We start from the raw sequence: 18,823 nt of genomic DNA, 5'->3' as shown, positions 1-18,823 counted from the left end.
CTCAGATGAACTGTGATAATAGTTTCTGTGAGAGAGAGATGATATTTTAGGGAGGGTCTTCAGTTCTCTGGGCTGATCAATGGAAGTTAGCAGGGCAGATTGAAAAGACGTGGCATCCAGGGCTTGTCACTCCTCCCCACCTCCCCCACCTAGCACAGCTGCACAGATGGAGAAACATAAACGTGATGTCCCCAAAAACAGACTGAGTCTCCTCCACAGGGTCAGGAACTGCTCACTGGTCTGCTCTCACAATCACTCAGACTCCAATCTCACTGTCCGATTATTCAAATGGAAAAAGAAGTAATAAAACGTTTTAGTCTCACCAATGTCACTGTACAGTGAAAAGCTACGATAGCAAACAGAATAGAAAGTAATGAGGGCAAACCGCTCTGGCGTGTGGGATAGCACTTCAAACCATCTTAGGCAGAGTGATTTGAAGTCAGTTTAAAAGCGACTTCCCATTTTTTTTTATTTGCTTTTGTTCAGTAGTCTGGCTGGCTTTGCCTGCTTTCACTGTGGTGTTTTAATCCCAAACATGTCTTCTGAGCCAGATGAAATAAAGATGCTGTGTTAGCATTGTGTTTGGCCTGCTGGCCTTGAGCAAGTGAACCTGAAGAGGGACTTTATGTCAATTCTGCTTCTACGCAAACAACCACAGTGACAATGTCCACAAATGCTGGGGTCCTCCTGGTTAGTCTCACTGGGTTACATCATGCGAAGTGCTACATACCCCTGAGTCTATTGGCAGCTGAATACAGCTTAGCTGGCCATGCAAGTCTTCCCTCTTGGACAGTTCCTAAAGTAGAGATGTGTTAGGTTGTTACCACAAAGGCAAAAGTTAATGGCAGAAGAGAACAGAGATGCTGAGAAAGATTTTGAACAAAGAAATTCACACATGGATTCAGCAATATAATCTGGATCATGCTCTTTTCTCGTGTAACACTTTGGAGGGTTGTAGATGTTAATGTGTTTGGGTGGAGGTGGGGTGGTGATCGGAACATTAAGTTACAGCTTCTATACATTAAAAAAGGAAGTGCCTCTAGAGTACTTTGAAGTTAATGCATATTGAACATTTCATGTAGCAAATCTGTTTAATAGAGCCACTGAACTTGATTGCAGTAGCAAAAGATCTCGATGAGGGTGAACTGTCAAATTATGTTCAGTGAACATTATCTTTGGAGTTATAAATAGCTTGGCACCTACTTTAAGAAAGCACAACAACAAAAGATTTGTACACACTGGAGAAGCAGCTGACCCTGATCCAAGGAAACCCTTGGATTTTTAAGCAATTACAGTTAATAAACCACTTGCACTCAATCATTGAAAGAGTCAGCAAATGTATATTACAGGCTGGTGTGAGTGAGTCCAGCTATTCACAGTGATGTGACTGTGTGCAGGTATTTGCACTATACTGCTGCTAAGGCGTTCATCCAGGCCCGCCATCTCTCTGCTTAACATACCTCATTCATCTGATAGTTTCCCTGGCAACCCTGACGCACAGTAAAGTTCGGCCAACTAAAAATAAACTCTGTGTCTGAAGGAAAAGGATGTGGGTTAAAAATTAAGCAAACAGCTTTAGGATGTACTTAGGGGAAAGAGCGGGCTACATGTGAAGCTAATGCTCAAAGTCCACTGGCTCAAGAGCCACGGAACCTACGCACTTCTGAATTTACATATTTAGATAGGCCAAGAAAAACGCTGGCCGGCAAATTGAGGGCTATCTCTTGTTATTTACAATAGACCATTTATGTTTGAAGGCTTTGGAGTAGCTAACATAATTTCCTTTTAACTGCTATTATGCAATGTGAAAGCTATTTTGATCTGGCAAACAAGCATGTGAAAAGATTTGAAACAAGTTCACCTTCTAAAGTGGAGACGGTTTCAGCTACGGCCACTACATAGCTTTCCCCAAACGTACTAGCTGCCTTATTTATCTGGGCATTTAACTTTGTTTGCGCAAGGAAGTTCAATGTCACAGTCATTAGATTGGAAAATAACAAATGGTTCATGTTATAACTGGCTTTCTTACCCATTTTGCCTCAGCAAAACATTTCTGCATTTGCTAATTGTCCTAGGAATTAATGAAGTATCCGCCAGTCGGATTTTTGTTATCTGCAGAATCTGATATGGTCTGTGATGAAGGGGTCAGTAAGAGGCCTCTCTTAGGAAAAGGGGTTGACTAGATTAACGTTCTTGGGCTCAAATAGTATAATGTGAACAGCATATGTTAAAGTGGTTAGCAGCAGTAATTTCAGAAATGTGATCAATGTCTGGTTCGTGATGAATAACTTTCTCTGTAGCCAAGAATCCCTGCATGTGCACGTGGCTTTAGTAATTCATACCACCAGAATATTTCGAGAAGTGCTCTTGAGAATGGCTGAAAAATGACTTGACAGACTTTTGCTCCATGCAGTTCCATTTCCACCATAATGGTAAATGTTAAAAATGTGCCCTTTATTACTGCCTCTCCAAAGAGAGCAGATCAAAGCTTGTGTGTTTTTACAGCTTGCGGCGAGAGAGATGGCGTTCAATTAAAAGAGTGCAGAAGCTACTCTGCATGTCTTTTCAAAGGCAATCTCCTCCACCCAAAGAGATCCATAGATACAGCGCTCATAAACCTGCGATTTATCCGAGGGTTATCCTTCCTCTCACCCTGTTTTCTTTGCATCTGTCTACCTGTCACAGGGGAACGGTGGCTATGTGTTGGGTGATAAGTTGTTGCACAAGAGCACGGGGAAAAAAATAGAAAGGGGAACTGAGGGAATGAGGCGAGACAAAGCGCTGGAGGGTGAGTGGGACATGGAGCTGGGACGAGGACGGAAGGGACCACGCGGCCCTGACACAGCACCCCCGCGCTCGACACAGCACGCGGGACCAGATACGGCCTGCTGGGAAACGAAGGCCGTTAGACGAGAGGGAGAGAGGTGGTGATGAGGAGGGAGAGTGAGAATAGCTGGGGGGAGGTGGGGGGGGGGTGCCTTGGCGTGTGATCTGTCGGACAGGAATGGAAAGAAAGAGAAAGGCAGCAAGGGTAAGAAAGGGCAGAGAGACAACACCAAAGTGATCAACAGAAGAGGGAAGGTGGTGGGGGGTCACATGGGGCTTTGGTGCAGTGGCTCGCCCTACCTCCGTCTGGAAGCCCTCCACTAAGATAGCCACCAGCAAGTTGAACAGGACGTAGTTCCCAAAGGTCATAAGGGCAATGAAGTAGAGGGCGGCCACAGGAGAGGTGGAGGCCATGCCGTTATACAGCACTTTATTCCAGTCCTCCTGGGTGAGGATCTAGTAATGGGTCAGAGGGTTCCAAAGTGTTACGCCACTGTTAAGCACATGACCAGGAAACAAACTTTGGTTTGTGCAACAAAACTATATTAAAGTTGCAGTTGGTGGCGCATGTGGAAACTCACCTGAAACACTGTGACAATGGCCCAAAGCAAAGAGTCGAAATTCTTGCGGTCAGGCATGGTGTCACCATCTCTCTCAGAGCCAAACTTACAACCAAACAGGTGCATGCCCAGAATACTGTTTCAAACACAGTGAAGGATTTCAGCTTGTTACCAACATGAACCTGGTCCAGAATCATGCCGTGATCAGAGTCTGGGGTGTGGTGTGGACTGGCTCATTACTGCCAGACTCTCAGGCTGGTCAAGCCTGGAGTTTTCTAGCGGAGTTACACAAACGAGCTCGCTGCTGGTTCTTTCTGACCTGAAGATGAAGATGAACAGCATGAGCAGCATGCAGAAGGTGGCCACGTTGTCCATGGTTTTCATCAGCACCACCAACTGCCTCTGCAGAGCTGGCATGAAGCGTACCAGCTTCAGCACACGCATGAGCCGAAAGGTCCTCAGCACGGATAGACCCCCACCCTGCTGACCGACGATCTCCCAAACACTGGACATACGCACGCACACACACACACACACACACACACACACACACACACACACACACACACACACACACACACACACACACGCACGCACGCATGCACACACATACACACACACACACACACTCACACACACACACACACACACCCCCACGCATGCACGCACACACGCACGCACACACACACACACACGCGCGCGCGCACAAACATATGCACACACAAACACAGCATGTAAAGTTTATGTATATACTACTTGATCATGATCTTGTAAGGTATTTAAACAGTAACAACTCAAAATCTGAGATTTCACATGCCTTTGCATATAGGAAGCAACTTCTACTGTGACATAAGCAAACAAATATGACACTGAATTGCCATCCTGACAGCTGACACTCATCCCACAGAACAGCTACCAGATGTCACATTACACAGTAATGGCTGCAATTTGTCACAGTGCCACTGATCTGAAGTAACTGCCAAAGTGCATTCAAACAACGCTGATGAACACAGGAAAAACAAAACAAGATCACATCCCCTCTGACACCTGCAGCATGCTTCCAAACTCTCACGGGACCGTGGCCAACCCAATACCTGATTACCACGATGATGCCATCAAAGATGTTGTAGGGGTTCTTGATGTAGCCGAACGGGCCGTAGACCAGCAACTTCAGCAGCATCTCCAGGGCGAACAAACTGGTGAAGACGATGTTACTGATCTCCAGGGCATTGGTGAGCTCCTCCGGCTGTCACGTGGGTACACACACACACACACACACACACACACACACACACACACACACACACACATACACACACACACTCTATAACAACCCTACAGGGAGAACAGTAACTAACGTGAAACGTGTCTGAGATGATAATGCCTTATTAAAAATGTTTCATTCATGTTTACTGCCATGTGCAAAGTGTAAATATTATCCTAGCAAAAAGTGCAATTTAACTAAATATTGAAATTCTTAGCAAAAAAAAAAAAAAAACAAGATATGGCAGAGCAGAGAGCATCAATTATAACCAAGCCTGAGCACGTTTTTACATCAGCTAATTAGGTCAGGAAGCTTCCTGTGTCTGTAATGGGTTACATCAGTGCACTGTGAAAGCCCAACAAACACTGCCGTGTAAACATGGGCCAAACAAGACGTGGAAGCCCAGCAAAGCACTGGGCTGTAATGGCAGAAGATCCATGAGCAAATCACTACCCACACCTTTTTTTACATGACTGACTGATTGATTGATTGATTGATTGGACAGACACAGGTAAACAGTTAAGCAGGCAGGTGGGCAGACAGACAGAGAGACAGACAGACTGATATATCTGAGACCATTAATGATAACAGGAGTGTTTATCCTTCCTGTGTCCAGTCCATGCTGTTACCCTAATGTAACACTAGCCTGTGCCAACCTTGATCTTCTTGTGTAGACACACATACTCACAGCCAGTGAATATGTGCCAAGCTCTGCCCATGTGCCTATGAGAGCTGCTGTTCTTTTCCAGAATGCTGAAATCATATTTGATCACATGAGTGATCACATTTAATAACTCTTCCAGGTCCAATGTTATCATTTCCATGTTAGACACACGTGGCCATGTACCGGTTCAGGGCCCGTGTACCTTTAGTTGTGGACTAGAGAGAAATGAATGCTGCATATAGTGATTGCACGATTACTCAACAGCAGTGAATCAGACTGAACACGTCGCCCCTGCGTTCACCCTCCTCTCCGTTTACTCTTTAGCAAAGCACGGCTGAGAAATAACTTGGATGGCTACATGTTGCAAAACAAAAAACTAAAAAAAAAAAAAAACACAAGCAACACATATCTGTTCAAGTCCTTCCTGATGCAGAGAGAATGCACTAGTACCAGAGATGGTGCTGGAGTGGCGGAGTGATAGTGTGAGCCAGGTTTTTTTACAAGGCGTGTAGGCATATGGACATGGTCCAGCTCTGCTTTCTATTTTTACGGTTGTTATAATGAGACCTAACGCAGACATTCCTCAAACATGATGGTCTGATGCCCTAATGAACACACTCTTAAACACCTGAAAACAAAACACTACATTACCACGCATGCAATGACTCTTTTATTAACAATAGCGGTGGTTTTAAAAGCAGACTAATAATTTACAGGTATAACTTATACAATTATGCTATTCTGTAGCTCTTAAATGAGAAAAATACACTTAGAGTTTCCCCCAATGACTGTTTCTGCAATGTACCGAGAGACAAATATAATTACATATTGTGCATGAAATGAAAAAATCTTGGTGGGTAATTGAGTTTATCGTAATCTAATTAAATCGACTGCTAGTCGTAGGTGCATTATGATGAACTGGGCCACTAATGTGCAGATGGAAGAAACTGGACGCTTTTTTTAAGCTGCTTTGGCTCACACAGAACAATAACACTGGTTGTAATTTGAAGGTATTTAAATGATGGGAATGGTGAACGGCTGTCCCAGAGTTCACGGAGCGCCTCACTCTCTTGGCTCCTGTAGTGTTTGATGGGGATGTGGCAGGGGGGAGGGGTTGTGTAGCGGCCCTTCAGATCTCGGCAGCACAGGGTCGGGTTCGATCTGCACAGCAGGAGAGTGTGCTGGGTCCCCAAACAGGGTGAGGCTCCTCCGTTCAAATCAAGACCACTTGTGAGAAGAAAACAGCACATAAAACACCCAAACCTGCAGGGAAGCCTTTTCCAGGAAAAAGAAAAGCCAAGGGCAATTACTGCAGCGAATTACACAGAGATATTTTTGTTCTTCCTCAAAAGATATTTTTTCCATTTCTATTTCTATTTCCATTTATATTTTAGATTCCTTTTTTCTTTCGTTTACCTCAAGACGAGGCCGATTAAAATTTACACCACTTTTCAAAGTGAACACGTTCACTCAGCACAGACAGACAGGCAGACAACATTACTCCATCTCAACTGAGACTTTATCTTCTTTCATGATGTGTTTGTGTAGTTAAGGCTCAGGCTCAGTACCCAGCGTTTCCAGACATGTGGAAAGCCCTCATTACTGAAGGCCTTGACCCCTCTTTAGCTCACCTGTTCTCAAGAGTCATATCTCACCAGCAATTCTCAACCACTGCTCCATTATACAGCCAAATTCTGTGGAGCAGACCCCTAATCAGACCCCTAATCGGACCCGTCTACAACAAAGAGAGGACTGTCTAACGGGCGCTTTGCAGCCTTCTCCTGAGTCTGAAACCTCACAGTTTGTGCTCATGTTATTAAGCCAACACTTGTGGCACTGGGCTACGTGATGGTGATGACACTCCATATGGAGCACTGACTGATGAGCACAGTGTTGTACAGCAGAGGTTCACCCTGGTTTTACTAATGTATTGTGTACATCTGGGAGAACATTGTTATACAGTGGGACAGTGGGACGATGTGGTACCCTGAGTATGATCACAGACATACCATGGTACCCTGGGTATGAGCACAGACATACCACGGTACCCTGGGTATGATCACAGACATACCACGGTACCCTGGGTATGAGCACAGACATACCACGGTACCCTGGGTATGATCACAGACATACCATGGTACCCTGGGTATGAGCACAGACATACCACGGTACCCTGGGTATGATCACAGACATACCACGGTACCCTGGGTATGAGCACAGACATACCACGGTACCCTGGGCATTGTAAACAGACATTGTAAATGAATTAGACGAGGTGAATCACAGTCAAGTTTACTGAAAGGTGGAACATTTTGAGGATTAATCAATTAATCAATTCTCAATCCTTGAAATGTTCCACCTTTCAGGAAACTTGATCATAATTGCACCCAAACTCTCGTCTTATTCATGACAATGTTGCTGAATGTTATTAATCATCTATAAAGGACCACTGAAAATAACGTGTTACCAAGTCAGCACATATCGGAGGGAGCTCTTCCTGGGACCAGCCCTGAAAGTGGGAAACGCCTCTGCTCGGAGGCCTGCAGGCGAGCACACACTCGCTCTCTTCCGGACCTTTCTTTTTTTTATCACACCCCCAGCACCTGATCTGAGGATTAGAGGCCAAGAGCCTTCGGATCCAGCAATAATCAGCCGGCCCACACTCCTCTGCGGGCAGCGCCAGGTTCTCGCTGCCAGCAGGAAGGCGCTCGATGCAAACCAGACGGCACCGTCCCCCCAGAGCCGCCTTAGCAACAATAACCACGGCCACAGCAGAGCGCCAGCAGGGCGGCGAGGAGGAGCGAGGAGGAGGGAGGAAGAGCACGGCCAGGCGGCAGGGCCCCGAGCAGCGGCCTCGCCCTGGCAGAGCCTCCGGCGACAACGTCGAAAAAAAGTTACACCAAAAATTTTTTTTAATAAATAAAAAACGCATTTGCAAGTAGCTGGGAGGCTGACATCAGGTGCCACACTTCTGGCAGTGTGACAGGAGTTTCATCAGGAGACTATAAAAGGGAAAAGCTGTTGAAGCTGACGGCGAGGACGGCCGACAGGGCTCAGGTCTGTTCGGAGCTGCCACACCCTCCCCGCCAGCAGCACAGAGGCACTTTATATGAGGAACCTTTGTTGTTGAGAACAGGTAGACACACAGCGTCCTGTACAAAGCTCTACTCTGGGGATGTGAACACCGTGTCTGCAGTTACGTGGGGATCTGAGGAAGGTTTTGTGTCTTTTTAGTATGCTATGATTTGAAAGATGATTGAACGTTTCAGATACTGTAATCAAATGAATAATGCTGAATAATAGTAAATTATTGAAAGCTATACTTATGATAACATAATATGTAAAAGCTTCATTATGGTTATCCAGCCCCCCACCCAAGTGCGAGTAGGAAGCCTGAGTGGATGTAGTTTTAAAACTGCACCCAATACATGATACATACTGGGTTGACGTGATGCATCATCCCCTATATAAAACAGTGAGGATGTTAAATTAGATCATATTTAACTGACCGCTTCCAATGTGTAAGTGTTAATAATAAAACCTCTAAATCTGTGCAGGTTAAATATGGTGTCCCACAAGGGACAGTCCTAGGACCACTTCTATTCACACTGTACATGTTACCCTTAGGCGAGATTATGCATAAGCATGACATCAGTTACCATTCCTACGCAGACGACACTCAGCTATATTTATCGGCAAAACCCGATGATTTAGGCGCAAACAGTAAGATTGAGAAATGTGTAGAAGAGATAAAACATTGGATGGCGTGTAACTTTCTAGCACTAAATCCCGATAAAACAGAATTGATAATAGTTGGGTCTAGGGCTGCGAGAGACAAGATACATAATGTAGCATTGAATCTACATTCTTTTACTATAACCTTTTACTATAATAAGCAGAGGTAAAGAACTTGGACGTCACAATAGACCCAGATCTCGCGTTCGATACACATATTAATAATATAACTAGGGTAGCGTTCTTTCACTTGCGCAACATTGCCAAAATTAGAAACATATTAAATATTAGTGATGCAGAAAAACTAATCCATGCATTAATATCCTCTCGTTTAGATTATTGCAACAGTCTCCTAGCTGGATGTTCTGGTAAATCGATAAACAAACTCCAGCTGGTTCAGAACGCAGCAGCACGAGTTTTAACAAAAACTAAAAAGTTTGATCACATTAGTCCCGTACTATCGTCATTACACTGGCTGCCAATTAGATTCCGTATTGACTATAAAATACTTTTATTAACATATAAAACGCTGCATGGCTTAGCTCCAGACTATCTTAGTGAACTTATTGAACAATTTAACCCAGCGCGTTCACTTCGCTCGCAGGACGCAGGGTTATTAACTGTTCCTAGGATCAAAAAGATCACAGCAGGTAGAAGAGCCTTTTCTTTTAAAGCTCCACACAGGGCCGGCCCTTCCATTAGGCGATATAGGCAAATGCTAGGGGCGCCGGCTGTCCAGGGGGGCGCTCGCGAGCATGCGTTTTTTTTTTTTTTTTTTACAAATGAACAATTAATAAATGTGAAACCAAGCAAAGTCCACATAATCATAATTTCATTGTTTAAAAATATTAGTCAAATTAATAATTCTTATAATAACAACACACGACACCTATCACCCGCGCACCAACCCGCCCTCCCCCGCGCGCTCTGCGCACCTCGTTACTGTTTCTCTGTACACCACAGAGTGAGTGACATCTCCCTGTAAAGACGTCAAAAAGGCAGAAAAACAGGTAATATAATGGTAATAGGTGGTGAATTAACACTATACCATTGGCGAAGCGTCAGGGACTTCAACGCCTTCTCTGAAAGTTAATTGATCTTTAAAAGGATGCTTTATCTATTATATGTAATATATGTTAATAACGTTTCACCAATAATTTGTATTTTTCCTATAAATCGTCTTTCAAATCCACTTTTCGTACTTGTGCTTGAAAAAAACCTCAGCGGTGAAATAAATCAACCAATCAGAATATTTCACACCGTTGTTTCTAGGTAAGAGAGAAAGGCCCTTTTACATTGAGAGCTTTTATTATAGATTGGCAGTTTTATCAACCAATCATATTATCAAATTAGAATCGTGGGGGCGTGCTCCAATGGTCTCTCATTTTTATTTGAAACAAATCCAAAATGTTGCCAATCTGTAGCTGTTGTGTTTTTCTTTGAAACCAGCTCGCTTGACTCACAACTAACACTCAATCATCATTGTGGCTTTTTCCCCCTCTGTATGATCTTAGTGAAAACCGCCACTGTCATCATACTGCCCAATCCTAGTAGGTGCTATGATTAGCTTAGCTTAAAATAAATATATACTAAAACACACATATGCTCCTCTGTTCATTGCGGATGCACTTTTGAAATAATAATGTTGCAGTAGGCAAATTGCCCTGATTTGCACTGGTGGTTGTTGTTGTTTGTAATTTATTTTTTAAATTTATTATTAATATTTAAAAGTTGTTCTCTGCACTACGTTATGTAAAATTATTTTAAAATATTTTTTGTGCAACACCTTTATATTTATTGCTTGTTATATGGTAATATTTAAGTCGTTTGCTTTTTATTTGTTTCTTTAATAGTGACACAATCAACATCAACCCGATGATTGATGAAATCTCGCCTAGGGCACCACATTGGTCAGGGCCGGCTCTGGCTCCACAATTGTGGAATAATCTTCCTGCCTCTATTCGGGACTCAGACACAGTCTCAATGTTTAAAACTCGATTAAAGACTCATCTGTTTAGTTTGGCCTTTGATTAATCTGTTACATAGTTACTACATCTCGTATCTTTTCTCCGAGGTTCACTTGGAGAGTAACATTGCAGTTGGAGCCTACAATACCAGCATCGCTGCTCCGACACGGAATGAAAGCCTGGCGTTCATCAACAGACATTTACAGTGACAATATCATAACCCAGAACTTTCATTTTTTCCTTTACTTAGTCTGATTGTGTGATTTGTGTGTGACTTGTGTATTTGTCTGTATTTTGTGTAATTTGTGTGTTAACGGGCCGCCCAATGGAGGATGGGTTCCCTTTTGAGTCTTGGTTCTCCCGAGGTTTCTTCCTATTCCCCACCATCATAGGGAGTTTTTCCTCGCCACTGTCGCCTTTGGCTTGCTCATTAGGGTTCTGGACCCGTAGTATTGTTAACCTTTTAAATCCTGTAAAGCGCTTTGTGACAACATGTGTTGTGAAAAGCGCTATACAAATAAACTTTGATTGATTGATTGATGTTCTGCTGGGCTGGTAGTGAGCAGCGTAATCTCCCAGTGTTCTCCAGATACGTGAACAGCACCACCACATTCAATAATAGCAGCTCTGATACCAAACAGCCGCTATGGTGCAACATCTGAAGGATTTTAAAAAATATTATTTGCAATCACATGGACTTGTGCCGAGATAACATCAACTCCAGAGACACAGAATACAGCTACAGGTTATCTACTGGTTTTTGTGTTGTTGTTTTTTACTTTATGTCTGAAATACACAAATGAGAGAAAAACACAAATAAGAGAGATCAACTGTAGTTAACTGTAATGTAGTTCATGAGCTATGCAATCCGTAGCCAGATATAAAAAATAAAAACCATGATTTTCTGCTTAGCAACAAGTTTGAAATAGTTTCCGTGTGGTTCGATTTGAGAGCTTTCACCTGCAGGATGGAGTGGTCTTCACATGCTCCTACTCTCCAAGAAACACAGTTGAGCGTCTGGGAGGATACAGCACTGGCCGTCTTGTGTGGCTTAAATAACCCCGATGGTTCCTCCTGGATCCCTCCCTGTGTGTCCCCTGGGCTCAGGGTTAACGGGACCTTCTAATATTTGATTTTTTTTTCTAAATGGACAATACCACACACCATGTCAACATGAACTCCAACTGTAATCACTTAGACAACATAGAAACGTCCGTCTCTATGTAGTGCACAGAGAAGAGCAGGATGTCAAAGGTTAGAGGGAATGCTCAGACAGGAATGTGTCTCTGAACTGCTTCACAAGTTTAAATAATGCTCCACAGGAGAACATGGGCCACAATCCAAACACAGGCAATGAGCAAATCACCAAAACCAAGGAGTGAATCATGAAAACGGGTGGATAGAGCAGCGATGAGAGGGGTTTGGGCTGTAAAAGAGAAATAGCAATTAAACCTCCAGGACAGTAAAAGAGAACAGATGCAATTAGGCAGGTTGGCGTCAAGTTTTATTTGCTGTGCGCGACTGGGTCAAAGAACCCAAGTAACCTTGTAAATCCAAATTCCTCCTCTAGCCCCGTCTCCCTTCCTCCAGATGGTCCACCTGATAAAGGCAGATCGCGCTGCCAGTATTCCCAAAGAGTCTGCGGGGAGAACCGCGAGAGGAGAGACGGTGGAGGAGAGACCCGCGCGGGAGGGGAACACCGTCGGTGTGTGTGTGTGTGTGTGTGTGTGTGTGCTGCTTCCCCTCGGGCTACCACGACGCCACGGGAGTTCGGCGGGGCCTGCGAAGCGCATGAGCTCACGTTGCCTTACTTTCAGGTCCAGCGCGCTCACACAGCACCGAGACACAAACGCACGCCAGTCCACTTATGAAACCCCGGCAATGATCATACGGCGTTCAAAAGTTCACGTGCCTGATGAGGTGACTCCAGGCATTACACCAGCAGCGCTCGTTAAATATGATTCATACATCTGCCTGAGATGAGAATGATTAATGCTCTCTCACCTGAGAGCAAACCATCGTCAGGCTCCAGAGAAAAACGCTGCGCTCATAATAGCAGGGAAGCTGAGTACCGCGTGGTTCGTCAGGAGGGCAGTGTGCTGCCAAGGGGCACATCGTTTTCCTCCCCGCTTGGCTCCTACCACTGGGCAGGGGCCTCAAGCAGGCGCGAGCGGGCACGACTCAGGGTGCATGGCTCACGGTGCACAGCTCACAGTGCACAGCTCACAGTGCACAGCTCACGGTGCACAGCTCACGGTGTACAGCTCACGGTGTACAGCTCACAGTGCACAGCTCACGGTGTACAGCTCACAGTGCACAGCTCACGGTGCACAGCTCACGGTGCACAGCTCACGGTGCACAGCTCACGGTGTACAGCTCACGGTGTACAGCTCACAGTGCACAGCTCACGGTGTACAGCTCACAGTGCACAGCTCACAGTGCACAGCTCACGGTGCACAGCTCACGGTGTACAGCTCACGGTGTACAGCTCACGGTGCACAGCTCACGGTGTACAGCTCACGGTGCACAGCTCACGGTGTACAGCTCACGGTGCACAGCTCACGGTGTACAGCTCACGGTGCACAGCTCACAGTGCACAGCTCACAGTGCACAGCTCACGGTGCACAGCTCACGGTGTACAGCTCACGGTGTACAGCTCACGGTGTACAGCTCACGGTGCACAGCTCACGGTGTACAGCTCACGGTGTACAGCTCACGGTGCACAGCTCACAGTGCACAGCTCACGGTGTACAGCTCACAGTGCACAGCTCACGGTGTACAGCTCACAGTGCACAGCTCACGGTGCACAGCTCACGGTGTACAGCTCACGGTGTACAGCTCACGGTGCACAGCTCACGGTGCACAGCTCACGGTGTACAGCTCACGGTGCACAGCTCACGGTGTACAGCTCACGGTGCACAGCTCACGGTGTACAGCTCACGGTGCACAGCTCACGGTGTACAGCTCACGGTGCACAGCTCACGGTGTACAGCTCACGGTGCGTGCCCCCTAAAGGATCTGGAAGAGTGCACGGCACGCGAGCGGACTGTGTAAACACGTCGCGATGGCTTTCAGATGTGCGTCGGCCACCCCTCTCATCAAATCAGCCTTCACACTTGTGCTCCTCCGCCAGCGCGGCTCACACGACTCCCCCTCCAGTAAACAACATGACCATAAGATGCGTGAAAAGCCTGGAATTCCGCAACCCTCCGGAAAAGCTGCACACAGGGCAGGGAGAGAGAAAACCGCTGATGGCGTGCGGATAGGACTGCACACAAAGCTGGATTCCTGTTAACAATTTGCTATCAAACTTCGTGTAGGCTGGATGATATTTTTGATATTTTTGGTGGCTTTAAATAGATTTACACAAAACAGGCTTGTTATGAAATGTTAAAGTCTTGTGCCGCTGTGTCCTGGGTACAATTACTGAGAGCTTGACTCTAGTCTGGTGGAATGAGGTACTGGGCTGCTGCCACAGACGAGTGAAGAGTGAATCCCATTCCAGGGAGGCTCTGAGAGGGCGAGATATTGTGTTGTCTGAACTTTTAAATATAGGCCATATATTACAGACACCTGTACTGTTATTCTACACTGACACATACACCTTCATCCCTCTTTCACCATGTAAAGAAGGACCATTCATCTCATGGCCATGTGTCAGGCCAAGGGCCATTAAACGTGTGAGAGATGCACAAGCTCCTGCTATCTGTCTTGAGCAGACCCTGTGAGCAGGACACCACAGAACAAGAAACGTGCCCAACCCAATTTCACCGCATCATCTCCTCATGCCGCAGAACAGGAAGAGATGTGACAAAGAGCTATGAAGTTATATTTGACCCAGCTAAACTGGTCTGAGGTCAGAGTCACACATCTTCGCCAGACATGTCACGGCACCAGGCAGGAGCAGAGTTGTAGGGGGAGTACAGCCCCGCAGGGGTTTCGCTCGGTTATGTTAGCAGCCCGAGGCTGAAGAACGCTCACCTGCTCATGGTGCTCGATGCCCATGCTGAGTGTGTTGATGAGGATGGCGATCATGATGCCCCGGCCGAAGTACTTGCTGTCCACGATCTTGCGGAAGGTGTCGCAGACCAGCCTCCAGAAATGCACGACCTTCGCTGCACGGGCCCCGAGCTTAAACTTGCTCTTCCGGTCGGGGTCCCTGCTGTCCCTGTAGTGGGCGTCCTGAGTGAACTCATACACACCCTCGCTGTCCGAGTCGACGGTCTCGCTCGCCTCTATGCCTTCTGAGTCATTTGCTCCTGACTTGGTGCAATACGGGCAGGTTTCTGGGTCAAAGGTCAAAGTAGGATCCAAGTTTGAGCCACCGCAATTGGTGTTAGAGAGCTTCCTACAGGGCACCTTCCCTGAAAATGAAATCATAATTTAAATTTTAATAATAAGAAATATTAAAAACAAAGGAATGAACAGCAACAAATCTATTTTGCTCAGGTACCTGCAGGGCCTTGTGTCTCCTGCAGGCTCTGGGAGGTGTTGATGGGGTTGGGGGGGATGTTGAGGCTGGTCAGCATGCTGGCTGTGCTGCTTGCTGCTCCAGGGTCCAGGGCTCTCTGCCTGAGGTGCTCCAGGGGCAGGCAGGGCTGCAGGGTGGGGTAGTTCTTATGCACTGGTGCTGCAAAAGGAACCGAGTTCCTTTTATAAGCCTGCAGTGCAGCGGGCCCCGGGGTGGGCACGCAACGCAGTGGCTCGAAGTAGCATGTGGCAGGGCACGCGCCGTGGACCGACTCCGGGCCCAGAAGCCCAGAGATGGAGGAGGTGGCAGGCAGCAGAGGGCAGATGGCGGGTAGCGTGAGGCGCCCAGAACCCGCACCCGCACCCGCACCCGCACGGTTGACGCCGGTGCTCCACGTGCTGGCCTCTATCTCCCGGACGCCCGCCTCAGGGCGGATGCTCCCATTGCCTAGATGGTAGTGGTGATGGTGGTGATGGTGGTGGTGATGGTGGTGAGCGACGTGGTGGATGGAACCCTGTCGCTGCTTCTGCCGCCGCCTCTTGGCGTCCGTGGCGTCCATGGTGGGTGAGGCCCGTACGCTGAGGCCCGCCCTGCGGGCGATGGCACGTATTAGGTGGGCCAGCTGCCGCACACCCTTGCGCACAATGTAGACCAGGTATTTGAGGAGCTCGTCATAGCAGCTGCCCGGCTCGGAGAAGCTGGCCAGAGTGCTGGCATTGGACATGAAGCGAACTCTCTGCTCCTTCATCAGCTGACTCTCACGCTGCTTTGTCTCAGAGAACTGAGTGGCTATGACAACCAGACACAGGTTAATCATGAAGAAGGAGCCCACCTTGAGAGAGTGAGAGAGAGAGAGAGAGAGGGAGAGAGAGAGAGAGAGAGAGAGAGAGAGAGAGAGAGAGAGAGAGAGAGAGAGAGAGAGAGAGAGAGAGAGAGAGAAAGAGCAGGGAAAGAAAAGCAGAGGAATGGCATGAGTTTATTCAAGGAAAATGATTATTAAGTTATATGTGCAGTTTCAGATTTTGAAAGAATTGCTTAGCTCAGTTTTTCGAAGGTCTCCATGAACACAATACTATGCAGTTCTACTCATAATCAAAAGCTCATAACATTGAAGCTTTGCAACAGAACTGTCACTACTTCTCCCTGACTGTCTCTTAGCAGCCTCAGAACAGACCAACAAAGTAGTTTCGGGCAGAGAATGAGACTTGAGCATTCAGTATTACACCCATTACTTTACAGGTAACCTTCACAGAAAAATAAAATTCTGTACTGCCCTTAGCACATACTTTATCTACTTTAGCAAGTGTTTCTTCTGAAATAACTGTTTATTTTTACACAGTACTGTAACAATTTAGGAGACATTGTGAAGGTATAAAATGCTCTCCGGTATTAAACATCTTCTGCAGCTCTATTTGAGCATGAATTATAACACACTGAGAACAAACCTTCATTGTGGCAAACAGAGATGTATGTTGACTAACAGTATTGTATGTTGGCTAACAGGGGACTGGCGCTTCCTTGCCGTGTGATCTGAGTCATGTGAGAAGTGATGAACACATACTATGATCAGGAGGATGAAGTAGATGAAGTTGTAGAAAGAGTGTGCATCCATCACAAAGTACATGATGTCCACCCAGCCCTCCAGAGTGATGACCTGCAGAGGAAGACAAGATGGAGGAGAAAAAAAAGGGGGGGTGGGGTGAAACAGAGAACAGAGCAGGCTCAACTTTCAAACAATACTACGCACAATTCCTCGCTAACTTCACAGTACAAGAGAAGCATTCTGCACAAAAGGTCGCATGGTAGCGGCGTGAAACCCCAGCCTGCCGCAGCTGTGTTTGCTGTTGTTTCTGATCGGAGCACGCATCATTAAGCAGTGGTGAAACCTACCCCCTCCCCCCTCCCCAGGACGGTCTTCAAGGCCTTGTCGGCTGAAGGAAACATCCGCGGCCAGGGCCGCACTCTCCTCCCTTTGTTCCGTCTGTCACTTCTGTGACAATCCTGTGAGAAACACTTCTACAGTTCCAGGCCACCACTGAGCTCACTAGCAGGTGGAGAAGCTGTCAGGCAACTAATTCATTTGGGAGCGAGTGAATTAAGCGTCTAGAACCCAGGCTGTCGAACACCGAGCCTTCAGTCCCTCTCAGTCTTTAGTACATGACAGGTTCCTAAATATTTAATAATTTCCATTTTGATTTGTTTCCAAAATGTGACAAGCACTCCCTCAGAGACTCGCCGGCCCCTAGGTGCGACTAGAACATGACACTGAAATCAAGGGCTGCATATGGAGATACAGGAAAAAAATTAAAAACTTTATCATTGCTTTGAGATATAAAGACGTTAATTGGGACTGTCACCACCATGCCATCCACTGATAGAACTAATGCATTAAAAAAATCCCAAGTCTGTGCTGAGGTTCTGATATTTGAATGCAGAATGAAGTGTCAAACTGAAAGCGCTGCAAACGGGGGTGTGAGTGGCTGAAACTGCACTGCAGTGCCACCCTGTGTCAGTGTCACACTGTCACGCGCCTGCACGCCTTCAGCATCTGTGGCAGTGTTTGCTCAAGTCACATGACACGAGGCAATAATCCCGTGCGAGACCCACCTGAAAAATAGCAATCCAGGCATAGCCTATGTTATCGAAGTTGATGGCGCCCTTGAAAGGGTTGTTGCCCCCGGCGGAACAGTTGGTGTAGTACTGGTTCCAGTTGACGCAGGTGGTGTTGTCGGTGCTGTTGTAGGCGCCCATGCCCAGCTTACACTGCAGGCCCTCCTCGTTGAACATGGAGAGGGAGGTGCACTGGCGCATGCCAGAGTCCCGCATCTGCGAACAGATGAACGGGTTCTCGTCGTCGTTCTCTGTCTTGTAGAAGTCGTGCAGATCCAGGGTCTGAGGGCTGATGGGCAGAGATTTTCAAATGGGGAATAATATACATATATATGTTGCAATACGGCGCTGATGTCTTGGAACCTACGACCAGGGAAGTGGATTATGATGTGGACACTGAGCAGTCATAGGAGGGGACGGTCTGGAACTACTGCCTTGAAAATGGGATTTTTCTATTTATTGGTGTCACAAAGGAATAATGGGGTGGAAGTCTCTTATCACTCCCATAATCAGATATGAATCATAAGATAAAGTACAAGGAATTTGAGGGAGATAAAGACGAAGACCAATCTGGTGATGAGTGGAGGGCAGACTATGAAATGGCAGCTTTGTGGTGCTACATGTCCAGGGCAGATAGCACAGGTCGAGGTTGCATCACTCCACGCCTCTTTACCTCAGCTGCAGTATTTCTTGTGTTGGCCAAACACCCATTTAGGCAGCAGTCAG

At 46.5% G+C, this 18,823-nt stretch overlaps 1 protein-coding gene across 13 annotated transcripts in view; it reads right to left on the bottom strand.

Moving 5' to 3' along the window:
- cacna1g (calcium channel, voltage-dependent, T type, alpha 1G subunit) overlaps positions 1-18,823 on the bottom strand; it is a 158,621-nt gene that overhangs the window by 51,648 nt on the left and 88,150 nt on the right. For 10 of the 13 annotated variants that reach the window (XM_077000484.1, XM_077000482.1, XM_077000489.1 and 7 more), the window contains exons 7-15: positions 18,095-18,386; positions 17,049-17,141; positions 15,470-16,319; positions 14,998-15,380; positions 4,481-4,632; positions 3,706-3,891; positions 3,408-3,522; positions 3,127-3,282; positions 731-796 (exon numbers count right to left, since the gene is read on the bottom strand). In XM_077000484.1, the coding sequence (XP_076856599.1) occupies positions 731-796; positions 3,127-3,282; positions 3,408-3,522; positions 3,706-3,891; positions 4,481-4,632; positions 14,998-15,380; positions 15,470-16,319; positions 17,049-17,141; positions 18,095-18,386 (2,293 nt within the window). The remainder of the gene's footprint in view (positions 1-730; positions 797-3,126; positions 3,283-3,407; positions 3,523-3,705; positions 3,892-4,480; positions 4,633-14,997; positions 15,381-15,469; positions 16,320-17,048; positions 17,142-18,094; positions 18,387-18,823) is intronic. The other 3 variants (XM_077000488.1, XM_077000487.1, XM_077000496.1) reach the window with 1 other exon arrangement.

Source organism: Brachyhypopomus gauderio, chromosome 3 (assembly GCF_052324685.1).
Source record: "Brachyhypopomus gauderio isolate BG-103 chromosome 3, BGAUD_0.2, whole genome shotgun sequence".
In the NCBI taxonomy this organism is placed as follows: Eukaryota; Metazoa; Chordata; class Actinopteri; order Gymnotiformes; family Hypopomidae; genus Brachyhypopomus; species Brachyhypopomus gauderio.
Note: the sequence above shows the minus strand (reverse complement) of the source record. Positions and strands in the feature narration are given on the sequence as shown.